The sequence below is a fragment of the Bufo gargarizans genome, chromosome 7 (assembly GCF_014858855.1).
Source record: "Bufo gargarizans isolate SCDJY-AF-19 chromosome 7, ASM1485885v1, whole genome shotgun sequence".
Taxonomy (NCBI): domain Eukaryota; kingdom Metazoa; phylum Chordata; class Amphibia; order Anura; family Bufonidae; genus Bufo; species Bufo gargarizans.
Window position 1 is genome coordinate 36,193,739 of NC_058086.1, and position 16,895 is coordinate 36,210,633.

At 40.2% G+C, this 16,895-nt stretch overlaps 1 protein-coding gene across 8 annotated transcripts in view; it reads right to left on the reverse strand.

Annotated features, from left to right (window-relative positions):
* Nucleotides 1-16,895, reverse strand: part of ADGRL2 (adhesion G protein-coupled receptor L2) — a 180,514-nt gene that overhangs the window by 62,099 nt on the left and 101,520 nt on the right. For all 8 annotated transcript variants that reach the window (XM_044301911.1, XM_044301908.1, XM_044301915.1 and 5 more), the window contains exon 4: nucleotides 6,115-6,224. In XM_044301911.1, coding sequence (XP_044157846.1) covers nucleotides 6,115-6,224 — 110 coding nt within the window. The remainder of the gene's footprint in view (nucleotides 1-6,114; nucleotides 6,225-16,895) is intronic.

A 16,895-nucleotide genomic window follows, 5' to 3' on the forward strand; every position in this document is an offset into this window, starting at 1 on the left:
TGTTCCTTTAAGAAGCTGCCCCCTTTAACAGTATACTGTGGGTCATCAACTCCTAGAGCAGCCTACAAAAATAGTTTGCAGGCATCATGATGACTATGTCATGATGGCACACCCTTAAAACAAGTTTACTGTATGCACTTAATAGGGGATAACTGTTAGATCAGTGGGGTCCAGCCACTGGGACACCCCACAGATCTTGAAAATATGGGTGCCATGTTTTCTTTTTGAAAGCAGTGATGTGCACCATGCTCCAGTCAAAGTCTAAGTCTATGATGTGCACCATAGTCCAGTCAAAGTCTAAGTCTATGACTCCTATAAAGATAAATGGAACAGTGGGCATTCTTGACCTTCTGCCCCATTCATTTGGGGGCATAGAATTAACCCGTTCTCCTGGGTAATGGGGGTCTCAGAGGTCAGACCTGCACTAATCTAACAGTTAACCCCCATACAGTAGATATAAGATAACTTGTTCTAACAGGGATATCCCTTCAAATAAGGCCAACACAAAGACAGGTGGATAAATGCTCACCCTACACAGCTATCAGAATTACAGTTTTGGTGATGTACTGCGTCTGGCATTCAGCTGAAAAGGACATTAGAGAAGAACATTGTGAACTGCTGTTAGCCAATCAGCATCTCTGGGACTGTTTTTAGCTATGCTGATTGGCTGAGACCAGCTGATTAACAGATTTTCTTGCAATGCTCCTCCCAAATGTCCTTTTCAGCTGTGAAACCTGCACAAAAACGTACAAACCTTCAAACTCTGGTCCTGGGAGCTGGGGAGGAGAAGCTTGTTGTACTTACTAGTTTCACCATTTGAGGGTATTATACAGATGAGACTCTTAAAAAGAGATGACCAGATACAGCATTTCTTTGGTCTAAATAAAAGTGTGATAAACCAATATCCAGTAGAGATTTACCTTTCACATACAATTTCAGACTTGTGACAACTCCAGCTGTGTGAGGTTGTCAGGGTTGTAAAACCCACACTTGAGTTGTCAACACATGCCTCAGGCAACTTCTTACATGGATACCTGATATTGGTTTCTATGAGACACCTGCTAGCAGAACATATACTGTAGGTGGACATGTCTTTAATGAGAACATACGATAGGAACATTTATAGACGAGGTGGGGGGTTTGGACAGCGCACATACATACTTCATATCATTAAATTAACACAAGGATGAAATCCACGCATATGGGATCCTTTGTACAGCCACTAGGAAAAAAACATCCTGATTGCGAAAATAAAATTAGACGTGAAAGTTAATAGAACATGGATGTAATAATCCCTACAATATTGCAAATATCAGATGGCAACAGAACACTGCCCCTGGTGGTAATAATGGTAAGTCAGATTTGGAATTATTCCAAGAAGCAGTGATCATTTCTGATCATTTCATTACTCATCTCCGTATTTAATATTTTTTATATCAAAACACATTGGAGGCATTGATTACGCGGGCTCAGTTCGTTTTCGGCCTATCCATTAACTCCAAACTAGTGACATCGCAGTAGCACTGAGGGACATCTTGTCAGGAGGTACTGGCTCAAAATAAAAAAAGTAAACTGTAGAACCTCTCTTCACATTTGCCATTGATTAAGGCTCCGTTCAGATTGCGTCAGGGTCCTACATTTGCTGTATATGCTGGGAAAAGCTCGCCATGTATGAGTCAAATGTATTTATAGGGCTTCATTTAACTAAAGGAGGCCTGAAATCTTACCTAAGTGCTGGTGAGATTTTAATCAGTGCATGCGCAATGCAGCACTCAAAGCGGGAACAGCCTCATGAGCAGCACTGCGCATGCGCCAACTGAAATCTCTCTGGCGCATGAGCAAGATTTCAGGACCAGGCATTCAAACAGTGAGGATGCGAGCATTGTCAATCAGAACATGAAGGGAAATGGTGATGGGGAAGAGGAGGAGATGAAGTAGTGCTCCAGCCCCTCTGTGCTCTGAGCACCTAAACTACCTATATAACAATAAAAGTAAATATTTAGGATCTGATTGCAGGCTTTAATTCACTATGACAAACCCTACCTGGCAGTACGCCTGGTTGGTTTGTAGGTTGCTCATGGTGACAAATGTTCTTTAAGTATTGGATCATTTTAAGTGATCTCCTATAGGCATATGGCCATCAACTCTAATTCATAAAGAGCCAGTTCCACCTAAAACCTCACTACATGGACACTTGAAAATGAGTTGCTGTGTTCTACCTGGCGCCTGAGTTGGCGGCGCATGACACCAAGAATCAGATTTACATGGTCATACCCTCTCCTCCCTAGACAGAACACAGTATATCAGTTTCCCTTGCAGTGCTTCTTTAAGTGACATCTCAGTGGTGCCAATCATTTCCAGCAAACGGTTAGGTCGTAAACCAATTCCGCCCCCCAAACTGGATATCATCTACCTCCAATATGTTTAAGTGCTATAAGCTTGGCGTTATTAGACGCTCGCTTTGTATACATCTTCCCAGTTTATGCTGATGTGTAACACTGCTTGGCAGAGCATTTAATACTGGATAGAACATTTCCTTAAAGCAACTTAAATTAGTTTCCTGTGATGGAAAAAAAACATGAAATGTAATCATAAGCTACAAGTACACATAGGCTAAGTTACCAGGATGCAGGCTGGATATCTCCAAACACATTCTCAAATACTGGCTAAAAGGAAATAAGATGACATTTCTACGTGAAGGAGAATGAATAGAGTCTTACAGCTTAGGAAGCGAGAGTAAGGAAATAATTGCAGGTTTGCAGGGCTGATTCTGAGATACATCACCTTCTCGTTATGTGGGCAGAAGCTCTAGGGTTCACCAGATTAAGCTCTGCAACAAATCTTTGCAAATTTATGTGTAAAAATGTTGTAAGAAGTACATTAAAGAGGCTACCTGTCACTTATTTTTTTCCCAGGAACCTTGATGTAATAGTACAAAATACAAAAAAAAAAAAAAAGACTCTGTATCTCTCCGTTTCATTCAGAAGCAATTCCACCTTGAGCCAAAGACAGACCGGCTGATAGGGAAAGGTAATCCATGGCAACCAAGCTGTCAGATGTGAGAAGGGGAGAGTCGCGTCTGTGTTATTAATCAGATTTTTCTAAATCGAGAGCCACCAGATCAAGTGTTTTTTTTTTCCCCTTTACGTTCACATCTGTGTTGGAAGCTTCATTAGAAGTCTCTGTCACAGACTTTCGTTTGTGATGAAAAATATACGGTAGCTCCGAAAGCAGAACAATTTTTTTCCCCTTCCCAAAGCTGAAAACCCATAAAATATTATTATTTTCAAAAGATGCGGACAGCACACAGTGTGCGGCCCGCATCCATATGTCCATTCTGCTCCACCCACAAAAATAAAATAGAACAGGTCCTATTCTTGTCTGTTTTATGGACAAGGATAGGACTGTTCTATAGAGGGCAGTAAATATGTAATAGAAAGAAAGTTGAGGGTTAATCGGATCTTGTGGAAAGGTAATCCAGAAGACCAGAAAAAACTTGAGGCGCCAGTGGATTAGGAGAACATATTAGGAGAGAAGGAAAAAGGCAAGTAGAGTGCACTAGTGAAGAGGCTGCTTAAGGGTTGACCATGCGGACAAACTATCAGCATGTAGGATAATATTAATGGAAGGGAGACAAAAAGGTTGGGTGCAGTAGGCTCGTGGTGACCTCTTACTGAATACAACCTGCTCCGAACAACAGTGAATTGGCGCTGTACTTTGGGTTGTCCGGAGCAGGTTGTATTCAGTGGGAGGTCACCACGAGCCTACTGCACCCAACCTTTTTGTCTCCCTTCCATTAATACTATTTAGGGCAGGACGTTCAGTTCCGCAAAATGTGGAACGCACGCGGACAGTATTTGTGTTTTGCAGATCTGCATTTTGCGGATAGCAAAAGCGGCTACGGGCATGTGCATGAGCCCTAAGTCAGTGGTGTCTGTTGTAAGACAGATAAGGAATTGCTTCTTGGTTTCCATTTGAAACCGAAACCACAACATATATGTGAACCGACTGTGGGAAACTAAAAGGGATGGTGTGGGTGTCCCATAGAAGTAAAATTTGTATGAATTAAAAGTTGTATTAACACATGATTCTTGGGTTTGTAGGCTCAATTTTGCAAAGTCCGCCCTTTCTTTTTCCTAGAACCAGCATTGAATGAAATTCAGTCCAAGGGATTCAAGTTTCTACGTTTGTCACAATTATGTGGTTTTCTGCCAAACTCCAAAAACATTTAAAAGGGTTTCCGGTACTTCGATATTGATGACCTATTCTCTGGATAGGTCACTGATATCAGATTAGTGGGAGTCCAACATCAGCACCCCCCATGATCAGCTGTTTCGGGCAACCAATGGAGACAGAATCTATACAGTGGATGGAAGGTTCTGTCCACTATGTAGTTTCCATCACCAGCATACTGTAAGCTCAGCTCCCACCTGCTGCAGTACTCTATCACAGCCACCAGATACCTGAGAGAATATCGTGTTTCAGACTCTGTGCATTGTACAGTTTCCAGGACCTGCCCAAAATAGCTGATTGGTGGCTGTGCAGGATGTTGGACCCTACTAATCTGATATTGAGGACCTATCCCGATGATCAGTCATCGATATCCAAGTAGCGGAAAACCGCTTTTATTGGTACACTTGTGTCTGACGTAGATTGTGATGCGAGTGAACATATTCAACGTACAGAACAGTGGTTTATATTCAGAATATATAAGAAACAGGAAAGAAATTAGAAGAAAATTGGAGGTGGGGGAGACAAGTTCTTGGTAAAGTTACACACCCCCATGTCTTACTCACCCGCCCCTTTACTAGGTCCATGGTGAATCACTTCTATATAGAAGGAGATTAGCTTTTCTTTAGTCATGGAGTCTTTAATTTTTTATGGACTATGATTGCTTTGGAAATATAAAAAAAATACAAAAAAAAATCTAAAAAAAACTAAAATATCTATTGCTTCAGTAACTTCTTGGAACATAGACATAGAAGTCTATAAATTCTATAGATTATTATTTCTATGAAAATACTTTGACTTCATTTCGTTTTTTAGTTTTATTAAAGAGGTACTCCTGGTAAGGCAGTATTCGATCGGTGGGGTTCTGACTGCTGGAACCCCCACAAATCATGAGATTGAGGGGGCCATTCCTGGTCTAAAAGGAGCAGCAGGTCGAGCATGCGTACTTGCCACTCCATTAATCTCTATCAGACTGTGAGATAGCCGAGTACAAGTCATATACTTTTTACAGAGCACCGGTGAGAGCATGTCTGACCATAACTCCTTTCAAATGGGAACCCCTGTTCTCGTGATTAGCTGGGGTCTCCAGCAGTCTGATGCCCACCTATCTGATAGTATTGAATACCTTGTTCGACCCAGAATACCTATTTAATATTTTTTAGCAGGTCCCTCTATAAAGAGATCCTACCAGAGCCTTGAAAGAAAGTTGCCCTTTTTCTAGTGACTGCATGGATAATTTAATTTTTTTATCACAATCCAATGCAACGTGATTTTATTATCTCCTTTGGAAATTTTTTTTTTTTTTTTTTTTAAATCCATCGTCATATAATACTTTTATTGGACCTTTTTGTAAGTTTTGGGATAACTCAAAATCCTTTTTTTTTTTTTTCGCCATGCCCAGCAGACCACACATGCCACTTCATTTTATACTTTACTGACAGTGATTCTCCTCCTAAAACAAATATAACGGAGGGGATTTGTCTCAGCAAAAGCTAATAAAATGCACAAAAGGAACTACGGCAGCAGGTAGCCGTGCGAGCAACTAGTGATTGAAATCAAAGTCAATACTTTCTTTAGGAAAGTGTGAGCCAAATCAATTTGTCAGGCCCCAGTATTGGGCAGATACACACATTCTGTCTGGCACCCGCAACGGCTAAATCTGGTTTGTTTTCTAGAAAAACACTAGTCCTGAAAGCAAACACTTAAGGCTGCAGGAGGAGGATTTGGCCAGACTAGCAGCATGGCTCTCTTCCATGGGGTAGGTCTTGCCTGTACTGCATGCAGATAGGTTCGGAGTGTCTGAAGACTATACACAGCAAGCGTCTGGTGTTGGAAAGAACAAGTTTAGTGTTTACAGAGCAAGGGACAATTGGGTTTACTTACTGTAAGGTACACATTCATATTGGACTTCCAAGTACTTGTAGGTCCCCGGACACGGGTCAGGGAACACGTCTGATCCTGTGATCACCACACACTGCGTCCTATTGTTACACCTGTAATTAGAAAATAAACCCAGGTCATTATTTAGGCAGAAAACAAACCAAAGGCTTAAACAGAACCCTGGGTGCCACGCAACCAAAAGGAAGCAACTGCTACGGGTACAATGAGAGTATAGACACAAGCCAAACATATTAGTTATTCATGTTTATATTGTGGGTGCAAGTTGAACACCATGCATTGCCTGCAATCTGCATACGCACATATATATTTCAGTAAAGACAAGCTATCATAATTTAAAAAAATTGCAGCAAAATTAGTAAAATAAGCAAAAAAAAAAATACTCTTCTAGGCAAATTATACTGTTGTGAAATGCAGCAGAATGGTTTCAAGTCATAATTACTGAATTCATCCTAGGAAGGGTATATGGTCCGGTTAGGAAAACATTGCCTATACTCCTTTAGCCAAAGGCAGCATAAGGCATTGGCATCTGACTCTCCAGGCTATGAGGCCAAGCTCTGTAAAATCCATTAGATAAAAGCTATAGTGCAATTAATGTACTGATATTACTTAAAAAGGTTGTCCCATCTTAACATTTATAACATATTCCTAGGATATATCACAAATGACAGATGTGTTCTGTCTCCAAAACAGGAACCCTGAACTTAAAGGGGTTGTCCGGGCTTTTTCTATTGATGACCTCAGGAGTCAGAGCAGGGACTCCTAAGCCAGGAAGAGTCCGGACTCTTCGGGATTCCCCACTGTCTAGCGATCTGAGAATAGACCTGAGGGGGCCCCTTCCCAAGAGCCGTGGGCCCCGGAACTTGCCCTGCTTTGCCGGGTGCTGATGCCGGCCCTGGCACCAGTATTATAACTGGCGCATGATACAATGGCCAAAAATTTGCATTAGGGCCCAGGAGCTCTCCCTCTACTACAATAACCCAGTCGCCAAGCCTTGACTTGTCAGTTATCATTCTTTCAATGTATTAATCTCATACCATTTGTCATCTGAAGGAGCCAGGTTTTTTCCCAAGTCTTATCTACCTCCTGCCTACACAAAATCATCCAGGTAGCCAGGTCATTACAGACAATGCAATGGGAAAAATGTGTTTCCTACATGTGTACAGACTGCGATAACGACTCTAAACTAGTGAGAACCAACAGATCCCTTAAAAAGAGACAGAGAGCGGCCTCCTTTTTGTGCTCCCTGCAATTATCTGCCATGAAAACACGCTTCCCAGAATGTCAGCAATGTTCCATTCTTGCATACAAAACTATATATAAAATATTAATAAGCGCATAAATCTGCTTTTCATCTCGCGCCGAACGCTGTTCAAAATAACGTTGTTGAGAGCAATGTCATGGAGCTCAACGTATTTGCAGAGCTTTATGATACAATTAATTTGTCACTTTCAGGAGCGGTGGAAAAAAAAAAGATCGAATTCATTAATGATTTAATAAACATGGATAACGTAAGAAAGGAAAAATACTTTAGAAGTCTGAATTAAAAGGCACGTTCCATAAACAGCAGAATTTAAACAGTATTGCCGGCTTACGTGGCGAATGAGCAATTACTTAGTTAAAAGAAAAATAAAAAGAAAAAAAATCATGCCTTTCCAATGGTACAGTTGAGAAAATAAAAAAAATGTACAAAAAAATTTAAAAATCCCAAGGGGGAGTAAATGCCATGTCCATAAGGTGAGAGAAGACCTAATACAAATCAGGTGGAAATCAAGCATGCCAGACCATTAGTCCTGTGAGTAGAAATAGGAGAGTAAAGGCTTATTTATTTTATGAAATTTTTTATTTTATTTATTTATTTATTTATTTATTTGGGGGGGGGGGGGGGACTGTAATTATATGTAATTATATATATTTCACCCAAACCCTAAAAGGAGAAAATGGATCATCAAATTAGTCAAGGATCTTTTAAGAATAGAAGCCACTATGGTAGAATCAGAGCCTAAAATGTCTTATTCTTCAAACAGGTGATCAAAAAGCTCTTTGATGAACATCTGTCAAGAACACATAGGAACAAAATGTTTTGACAAAAAAACTTAAAATTAAAATGGTTCTCTGGGACTTTCGTATGGAGTGCCTATCCTCGGGATAGGTCATCGATATGAGATTGGCAGGGGTGCAACATCGGACACCCTGGCTGACCAACTGTTTAAAAGGCAGCTCAGGTGGGCTCCATGGCCTCCTCACAACTTACCAAGCACAGTGCCATCCACCGGGTAGTGCCGCTCAGGCTCATTCATTTGAATGGGACTAAGCTGTTCCTAGGCCATGTGACCAATGTACGTGACGTCACATTGCCTAAGAAGAGGCCTAAGCACCCCTGGAGCATTGCTGTCTCTTCATACAGCCGATTGGCGGGTCTGTAGGGAGTCAGACCCCCGCCAATCTTATGTTGATGAAATACCCTAAGGACCTCAATATCAAAATCCTAGAGAACCCCTTGAAATACAATAAAAAATAAATAAAAAAAAAGAAGTCTTGTTATGTATGTCACACCATTCAAGCAGCACAACTTCTGTCCATGGCGGACAGGAAACATTGATGTGCTGTTCCCATTCAATGGCGTCAGCAGTTAATGTATGCAAGAGTGGAACGTCATTGCAAAGGCTCAATAGTCACAGGCCGACCATGCACACAAGAGCGCCGAGTCCAGTGATTGGCTGCCAAGGTCACATGAAAGGGAACAGCTTGTCATCATTTCCATTCAGCGGGTAGTGGAGACAAAGTCATGAAATGATAGGACTTCAAGTCCTTCTGGTTGAACAACCCCTTTACCATTTACCAAATGGATCGTGCCAATTTTGTTGCTTTAATATTTTGCGTTACTTAGAAAATAAGAGTTACACTGGATCTCTTTCACAGAAAAAATAAAATAAAAATACCTGGATGACAATTTATTATTCTAGAGAGGCATTCACTACTTCAGTTATTATTCATGGCGACTTCATTGTTTTGCGAAGTCCAATAACAATGTGGAACTTTAATAAAAAATACGGCTATATTTTGACGGCGAAGGAAGGTTGCACAATGCAAAACAAATTACATTAAGACTCTATTCTCCGGTGTTTGTTATTACACGTTACCAAGCGTGGAGCGATGGAGAAGAGATTCTGTGTGCAATCTATTGTGCAAAGTGTTTTAATCAATATTCTTGTTCTACTGATTAATCCGGGGCTTCTGTTTTGGCAAGATAACATTCGTGTCTCTTGTCATGCTCCAAAAAACTATTGGGAATCTTCAGCCGATCATTAGATATGCTACAATAAAGCAATAGTGCGCTCTCTTTCTTCCTTAAATTACTTCTCCGCCGTGCTATCGTTCTTCATCTGCGCCAGCACTGGATCATTATTAGAGGTCCCCTGAAACCGCCACTACTGCTCTTGTCTCTAGGCCATTGGATGCCATTTTCAATCGAGGTTTCAGCATGAAAATATGAATTAAGAAAATTTCATTACCTCCTGCCAGGGGCCATTATTCAGCGCTATTCTCCGAGATTAAAAATGCAAAGTGAAATTGAAAGGCACGTGACATCAACACAAACCAAAGACAAGGCTCTGAAACAGGACATCGTGTCATTAAAGACAACGCTTACCTGAGACAATTAAAATGGGATAAGTTTATATGGCACAATAGAGAGAGAATATCGTAATTGGGAATGAAACCGAGTAGAGGTATAGTTTGAAGGAAGGGCAGTCAGTACACATTTATAATCAAGTCTATGAACCGGCTCCAGGCTCAAATCATCTCGATGGAAAATAATCCAACTAGTCACAGCAAAAGCCTCATACCTTGAGGTTGGAGCCATGAGAAGGCTGGACACAACATTTCTTGTCAGAGTACCGAGACTAGTTGTGCTGCATGCAGTATCATCATGATTCTGACTCTTCAGGTACTAAAGTAGTAATTATGGTGGACTATTAGTTGTCAGTGCAGTAACAACTAAAATGGGACAAATTATGGGCCATAAGGTACCACACAAATAGGACTAAAGCTGGACATACACTTTAGATGAATGAAGGTCAAACTCATTAATTTCAGAAGAACTGGCCAACCACCTAATGTACAGTGGGGTAGGGTGCTCTGACTTCCCCTGACAACACATCTCGAGGGCAAAAATTATCAGGCTGCTGGATTTCAACAAGCCCAATCCTTTTGTTCTCGGTGGAAGAGTGTCAATGGTAGAAGTACCAAGCAGAAGATTATTCCCCTCTCCCCACCTTGAACACAAGTACGCTCGGTGGGGTCACAAGCGTTTCGCTAACAGCTATCAACAACATATGGCTTAATTCTACCATAAGGAATCACAAGAGAACTATAGCTTCAATGATCCCACTGGGCAGCCATTTTTTTTATAATTATATATATATATATACACACACACACAAGGAGGAGTGTGAATGTAATAATGATATATGGAAGAGCAAAATGATAAGTTTATTGGTGAAAACTATACAATTAAAAGAAGGATTTAGGACCCTGATGGGCCGCTACTAGCCTGGATACAAGATGAGATACAGTTGGGCATGGAGGCATACAGATTCCGTATGGTATCCTGTGGCACATTGGCTCACAGATGTTACAGCTGGATCGGTAAATCCTGCACACTCATAGGGTGGTGAAGCTGGTGTCCCAGCTGATCTCATAAATGGTCAACTGGCAAAAATATGGTGACGGGGCAGGCCAAGGTACTGTTGCAATCTGGCGTAGACATTCCTGTGAAACTCTCAGTGTGTGTGGGCGAGTATTACCCTGCTACAGATGCCAGTTGGAAGGCCTGCCATGACATTGGCATTTCTATCTGGACAATTTTTTTTTTTTTAATCTATTTTTTTGTTAATGAGTGTATGAGAATATTTTCTTACCAATCATACAAATGACAATTAGTACAAAATAGTGTGTGGGAGGTAGGGGGGAAGTTCAGGATCGGTATGGGCAGCCTCATTCTCTAAAACCACCATTGTATAAGGAATAATGCACAAGAAACTGGGTGAAATGAAGTAAGAACGTGCAGCTCCATTAAAGTGATTGAAAACTAATGAATTCTTCATGAAAAACCTTGAATGCAAAGTAACCATGAAATTAAGAAACTAAATGTAGTGTAATTAATATAAAAACTGCACGTATCCCAAGATAATCCTCTTATTTGTCACAGAAGTGTTATTAAACAACAGCACTCTTATTATAGTCACCATCAGTATCTTAATCAACGTTGGTTTCTGGTCTTCGTGAAAACCAGATCCATGGCTGTGAACGACGGGTTGTGATAAGATTGGGAACAGAGAAGAAATGATGTGGGAAGCGGTGAAGTTAGTAAGGCAGTGTTAGAAGCTGAAACGGCTCATACAGGGAAAAAGAAAAGTGTAGTTTGCTGCAGTAAATCAATGGCCATATTTTGGTGGTAGTCTTCTCTAGAAGCTTTGCTTTTGAAGTTATCTTCAAAAAAATGGTGCCCTACTGAAGCATGAAGTGCCATAAGGACTCTGTGTGCTATATGGAGGTTTGGTTGAAGGCTGAAGATCTTTGCTTACCAGTGATTATAACACAAGTATCTGTAGAAACATGGCACATAACCCTCTTCTGCAGCTTCTACGACAATTCATAAGTATCAAGGCTCCTAATATTGATGACCAATACTCAGGATAGGTCATTAACATCTTATCTGTAAGGGTCTAAACACCATGCACTGCTACCGATCTGTTGTTCCCTACAGCCTCCTATGGTGGAACTAGCATTGTGAATGGAACAGGAAGCACAGCGCCGTTCAAAGTGTAGTGGTTGTGCTGGGTTACTGCACCTTAGCGTCCCCTGAAGTGAATGGGAGCTGAGCTGCAGTAACCCGACACAACCACCAGATGCTGCATGGAGCTGTGCTTTCAGTTCCATTCAGAGAGCAGTTTCAGCAGCGGAGGCCATATGGAACAGCTGATTGATGCCAGTTGCAGGGTGTCGGAGCCTCACCAATTGGATATAAATTACCTATCCTGAGGATAGATTAACAATATCAAGAGCCTGGAAAACCCCTTTAATTTTGAAAACATTCTAGCAAGTAACTAGGATTTCTTACACAGTATTAAAATAAAAAAAATAAGCAATTAGTCCCAGAAGATGGACAGCAGTGCCAAGGCCAATAAGTACCGGTTATGGGTTCCATCCCCAATCAACAAGATATTTGAAGACTAAAACAGTGCCAGATTCTATCCAGCTACTCAAATTTTGGATATTCAATTTGCTAGGAAGCAGAGAAGACCTTGATGAATATTTATGATGCCAATTTTCTACTCATTACCCCAATTATTATTTTTTATAAACCAACACATGAACATGCTCACCATAGAACATGGCCGCCATCCTGTTTACATGACAGGGCCACCATAAATGTCCCATTACTTATTTAATGCACCATTTGCTTGTTTCTCTTCCTAATCCCCGTTCAGGGAAATCACTTAGAGAGATTTTTCTCAACTATCGCTGTGTGAGAGTCTGCAAACACATCGACATTTACAGCAAAGCAAATTGGAACTCGCAATGGGCATCCCCAGTAAGTTCAAATTAGCTAAGAACTTGATACCAAGAGCACACGAAAGATACTGCGTAATAAGACATAACCTTGCAGGACCTTCGAAGCAAATCTCTGACTTTTCCTCAATAACCCTAGCTAATTATCTGCAAAGTTAGAGGCCTTCTGTGGCAGGTAATTCTTCTTGGAACTGGAGATTTTGGGGCTTTTCAATATTTAATTAGACTTGTTATGATATGAAAATTCTTGCGCATACATGCTCGTCAATTTCCAGAACATTTCTCCTAATTACGTTCACATTTAGATTGGTCATCTTAAAACCACATCTGTTATTATTTACTCCTTAAAGAACACTCTAAGGGAAAAAATATTTTTCACCTTTACGGCTTTAGAGCTCCACAAATTGCTTTTCTGGACCGTTAATTACCCACTTAGAGGATTACAGGCTGCAATAATGCAAAGGAACCTGCATCCAGGACACATTTTACAGATAAAAAAATATATACATAAAACAGTTTTAAGTAAAGCTGCCCAGGAGAACAAGAGGTTTGGTTTTCTCCTTTTTTGTGATTATTTTTTTTTAATCTACAAAAATGTGTGTTGATCCAGAGGGTGATTGTGGTGATTAATTAGTACAAGTCTACAAACTGCTAGAGATGTGAAAAGCTGAAGTAAATTAACAGTATCTCTGTTTAAAGAAAGTTACGTTAAAATGTCACCTTATGACAAAAAATTATTAAAATGGCCCAAATACAAAAAGTTGAATTTATTTTAAAGTTTTAACCATGTTTGAATGTTACAAATGTTACCTTTTCCTTTAATTTACTCACTATCCCTACCCCCAAAAAAAATAAAAATAAAAAGGTTGTATTTGTATAGTAAATACTAGCATAACAAGTATAGTGCCTATAAATGCCTTACATTTTTAACGCAAAACATATCGGGAAATGTCCATTTTATTCACTTTACGAGAAAAGTCAACTTTTGTTGTAATCTTTGGTTGAAACACAACGGTATTAGGTTGTTGCCATATACAGATTTCTTTCGTGTTTCTTTCATCTGTGGGAGAATGTCAGAAGAGAAAAAAAAAAAAAAAACACACCATGCACCAATCCCATAGCATCCTGTGAGTAAAAAATGCACGTCAAGGTTGAAAAAACGCCACTGTCTGTCTTGCATTTAAAGTGGTTGCCCTATCTGAACATTTATGGCATATCACTAGGATATGCAACAAATGTAGGACAGGTGCAGGTCTCGCCTTTGCGACCTGCTCATATCTACAGAAAGGGGTCCATGAAGTCGAGGGGAGCACACCGCACATATGCATCCAGCTATCTATTCACAGCTATGGAAGCTTGGCAAATTGCCAAGCCCCAGAGGTGGGGCCCACATCTATCTGACATTTTCTGGCATATCTTTGCAATGGGACAACCTTTTTAATATTTCCCATAGACTGCTGGTGCAAAAAAAAAAAAAAAAAAAGCCAGCTACCAAAAACTACAGGTCGTAATTTTATTCCGCCTGCCTCTTGGCATGTTTGCTGTGCTGCCACTGGAACTCCGGCCCGCCCCCATTATAGTCAATGGGGCCGGAGCGGTAGTCCGGGGGCACGTGTAGACTAGCGGCAGCACGGATCCGACAGGCTGTTTACTCGCCTGCCGGAGATCCTTGCTGCTAGTGTGAAAGTAGCCTTAATAATAAGGAGAATTACAAATAAAAATACAAATAAAATATATAAACAGAATAAAAAAATTAATAAATGAAAAGATCTAAAACTATAAAAAAAACAGTGTGTGATATTATGTCCAAGGACAACTTTGACATAGAGATCACTTTTGGAAGACACATCGCACTAGGCCTATCTGGAGATAATGGGGCCGGGATGACATGAGGATTAACCTGCAGATACCTTGCGCAGCAACAACAATAGCCCCAGCAGAACATATCAATTATTTCAGTTGTTTTTATGGCAAAGTGTTTGAAAACTCAACCTCTTCACTCGTCTGCTTTCTAGACACGGTGACACCTGTTGTCACAAACTTGTTTATTTCTACTAGAAATTTAAGAATTTACAGATTGTGTCAAAACACCTGAAGATCTGTGAATTTCAACACACATGGAGAGCACAATTAGAGGGTAGGATAAGAAGTGTAAACTACACAAGAGATAAGATGATAAAGAATGAGGTGTAGGAGATTCACAATGCGGTGTGACAAACTTCTACTCATCAATAACCAAAAAGCACTGTTGTCCCTTTTGCTTATCTGTAAGGGCAGATAAGCAAAAGGGACAACTTCACATTTTTTTAGACTATGCTGCCATAATTTACACCAAATGCCATACACTGTTTGATAAATTTGGTGCAACTTAAATATATTCAATTCCGGTTGTGATGTCACCTTTGCTGGAGTAAAATTGCAGCTCTTTTTGGAGACTTTTTTTTGAGTTGCATTCCTTCTGGGGTACACCTACTATCAAACCACAATTCACTGTTCCATCCATTTTTCTAAAATGGCAAGAGCAGCATAAAATCACAAGAAGTAAATTTTTGGAAAAATAATGGTGTATACCAAAGTATAGTAACGAGGAAGGGCTAAAATAGCTACATTTTTTTCAAATTTTTGTCGCCAAAAATGCACAGTTCACAGAGGCATCTGAGCATACCGATCGGTCTTTTTTTGGTCAGATGGATTTTGTCCTTGGGAATATAGCAATTAGGGTCCACAAATCCACAGGAGAAAAATTATGGCAATGAGAGAAGAATATAGTGTAAATTCTCTCTTGAGAACCACTGCCATAGTTTTTGTTCTCAAGGATTCCCACAAAGGTACAGTTTGGGGCTGTAGAACTCCTTCTGTAATGTTGCCAAGTTTATAAGTCCGGGTTTATAACGCTTGGAACCAGTTATGATGATAACTTCCAGTTCAAATGTTCACCAAAAGTTACAAGACCTATAGGAACTTTTTGTGTTTCTAGGTATGCTATAACCTTTAAAAAAAACTGAAGAGGTAACAAGCCACAGTACAAACTATTAGGCACGACTTTCAAAGTTAGAATTTCTCCTTAAGACTTGACACATGGAAACTGATGTCTAAATAATGACCCTGCTCGCTACGTGATGTCTCCTTCACAACGGTGATGGTACGAGATGATCTTAGTTCATCATCATGGAAGAAAATAATCTTACCTTAACTATCCAAAGCCCGAAACGTAAATCAAACTAGATATATTTTTTTCCTATTATTCAGAAACTTTTTTGGCAAGAGTTTTCATCCCTTTTCTTTCTCTCCCTCTAAAAAATAACCTGATCCTGCCTTTATTTGTTAAGGAGCGGAGGAAATTCCACTGTCAAGAGGTAAACAAAATCCCCTGTCAGATACATTTCTATGTTAATCCTTTTATCAGGATGCTTAACACTGCAGGAATCTGGCGAGTTTACACAATTAGTGCCTCCAACAACCCCCCCAGTACTGAGCCGAGCAAGGAGGAAAATAGGATTCTATGGAGGAGAATGGCAGGGCAGTCAGCAGGGAGTGGCGGATATCACAGTACCATAGAATTGCTGAAAGTGTTCATGGTAACTCTTCTGCATTCAGCCAACATTTCATTACCCGAAATGCTATCTTGTTTAATTTCCCCTCCACAAGGGATCCAGTGCGCTTTACCTCCCTCACTTACATTTCCCAGAAATGATAAATGCACAAAGAAAATGATGGCTTTCTTATCTTGCCGGTTTAGCATGAGAATGAGCACAGAACATATTTTTGCAAATATAAAGAGCCGGGCAAATTTAACTGGCGTTAAATGTTACCATCTTTTACAAAAAAAAAAAAGTGTAAATCCAGGTTCAGAAAAGAAACATTACAAATCCCCTTCTAGTATTAAACACAGATAACATCTCAGACATCAGTTATGGAAAGATTGCTTTTTTTGCTGATATGCAAATACCTACAAAGGCAACAATAAGGAGGTTGTGTGCGGCTTAGCGACAAAGTCACAATGGCTGACAAACCGGAGGGCAAGAGAGGTTTACACGAGTGGACGGAACTAGAGCGAGTTCTCCAAGGTAAGATGGAAAAAGTTTAACACTACTAAAACTTCCAAAAAGAAATCTAAATTTCAACAATTCCTTACTGTGGAGTACGCTTTTCACAAGGCATCTTTACGATGTCTCCATGTGACAGTAAAG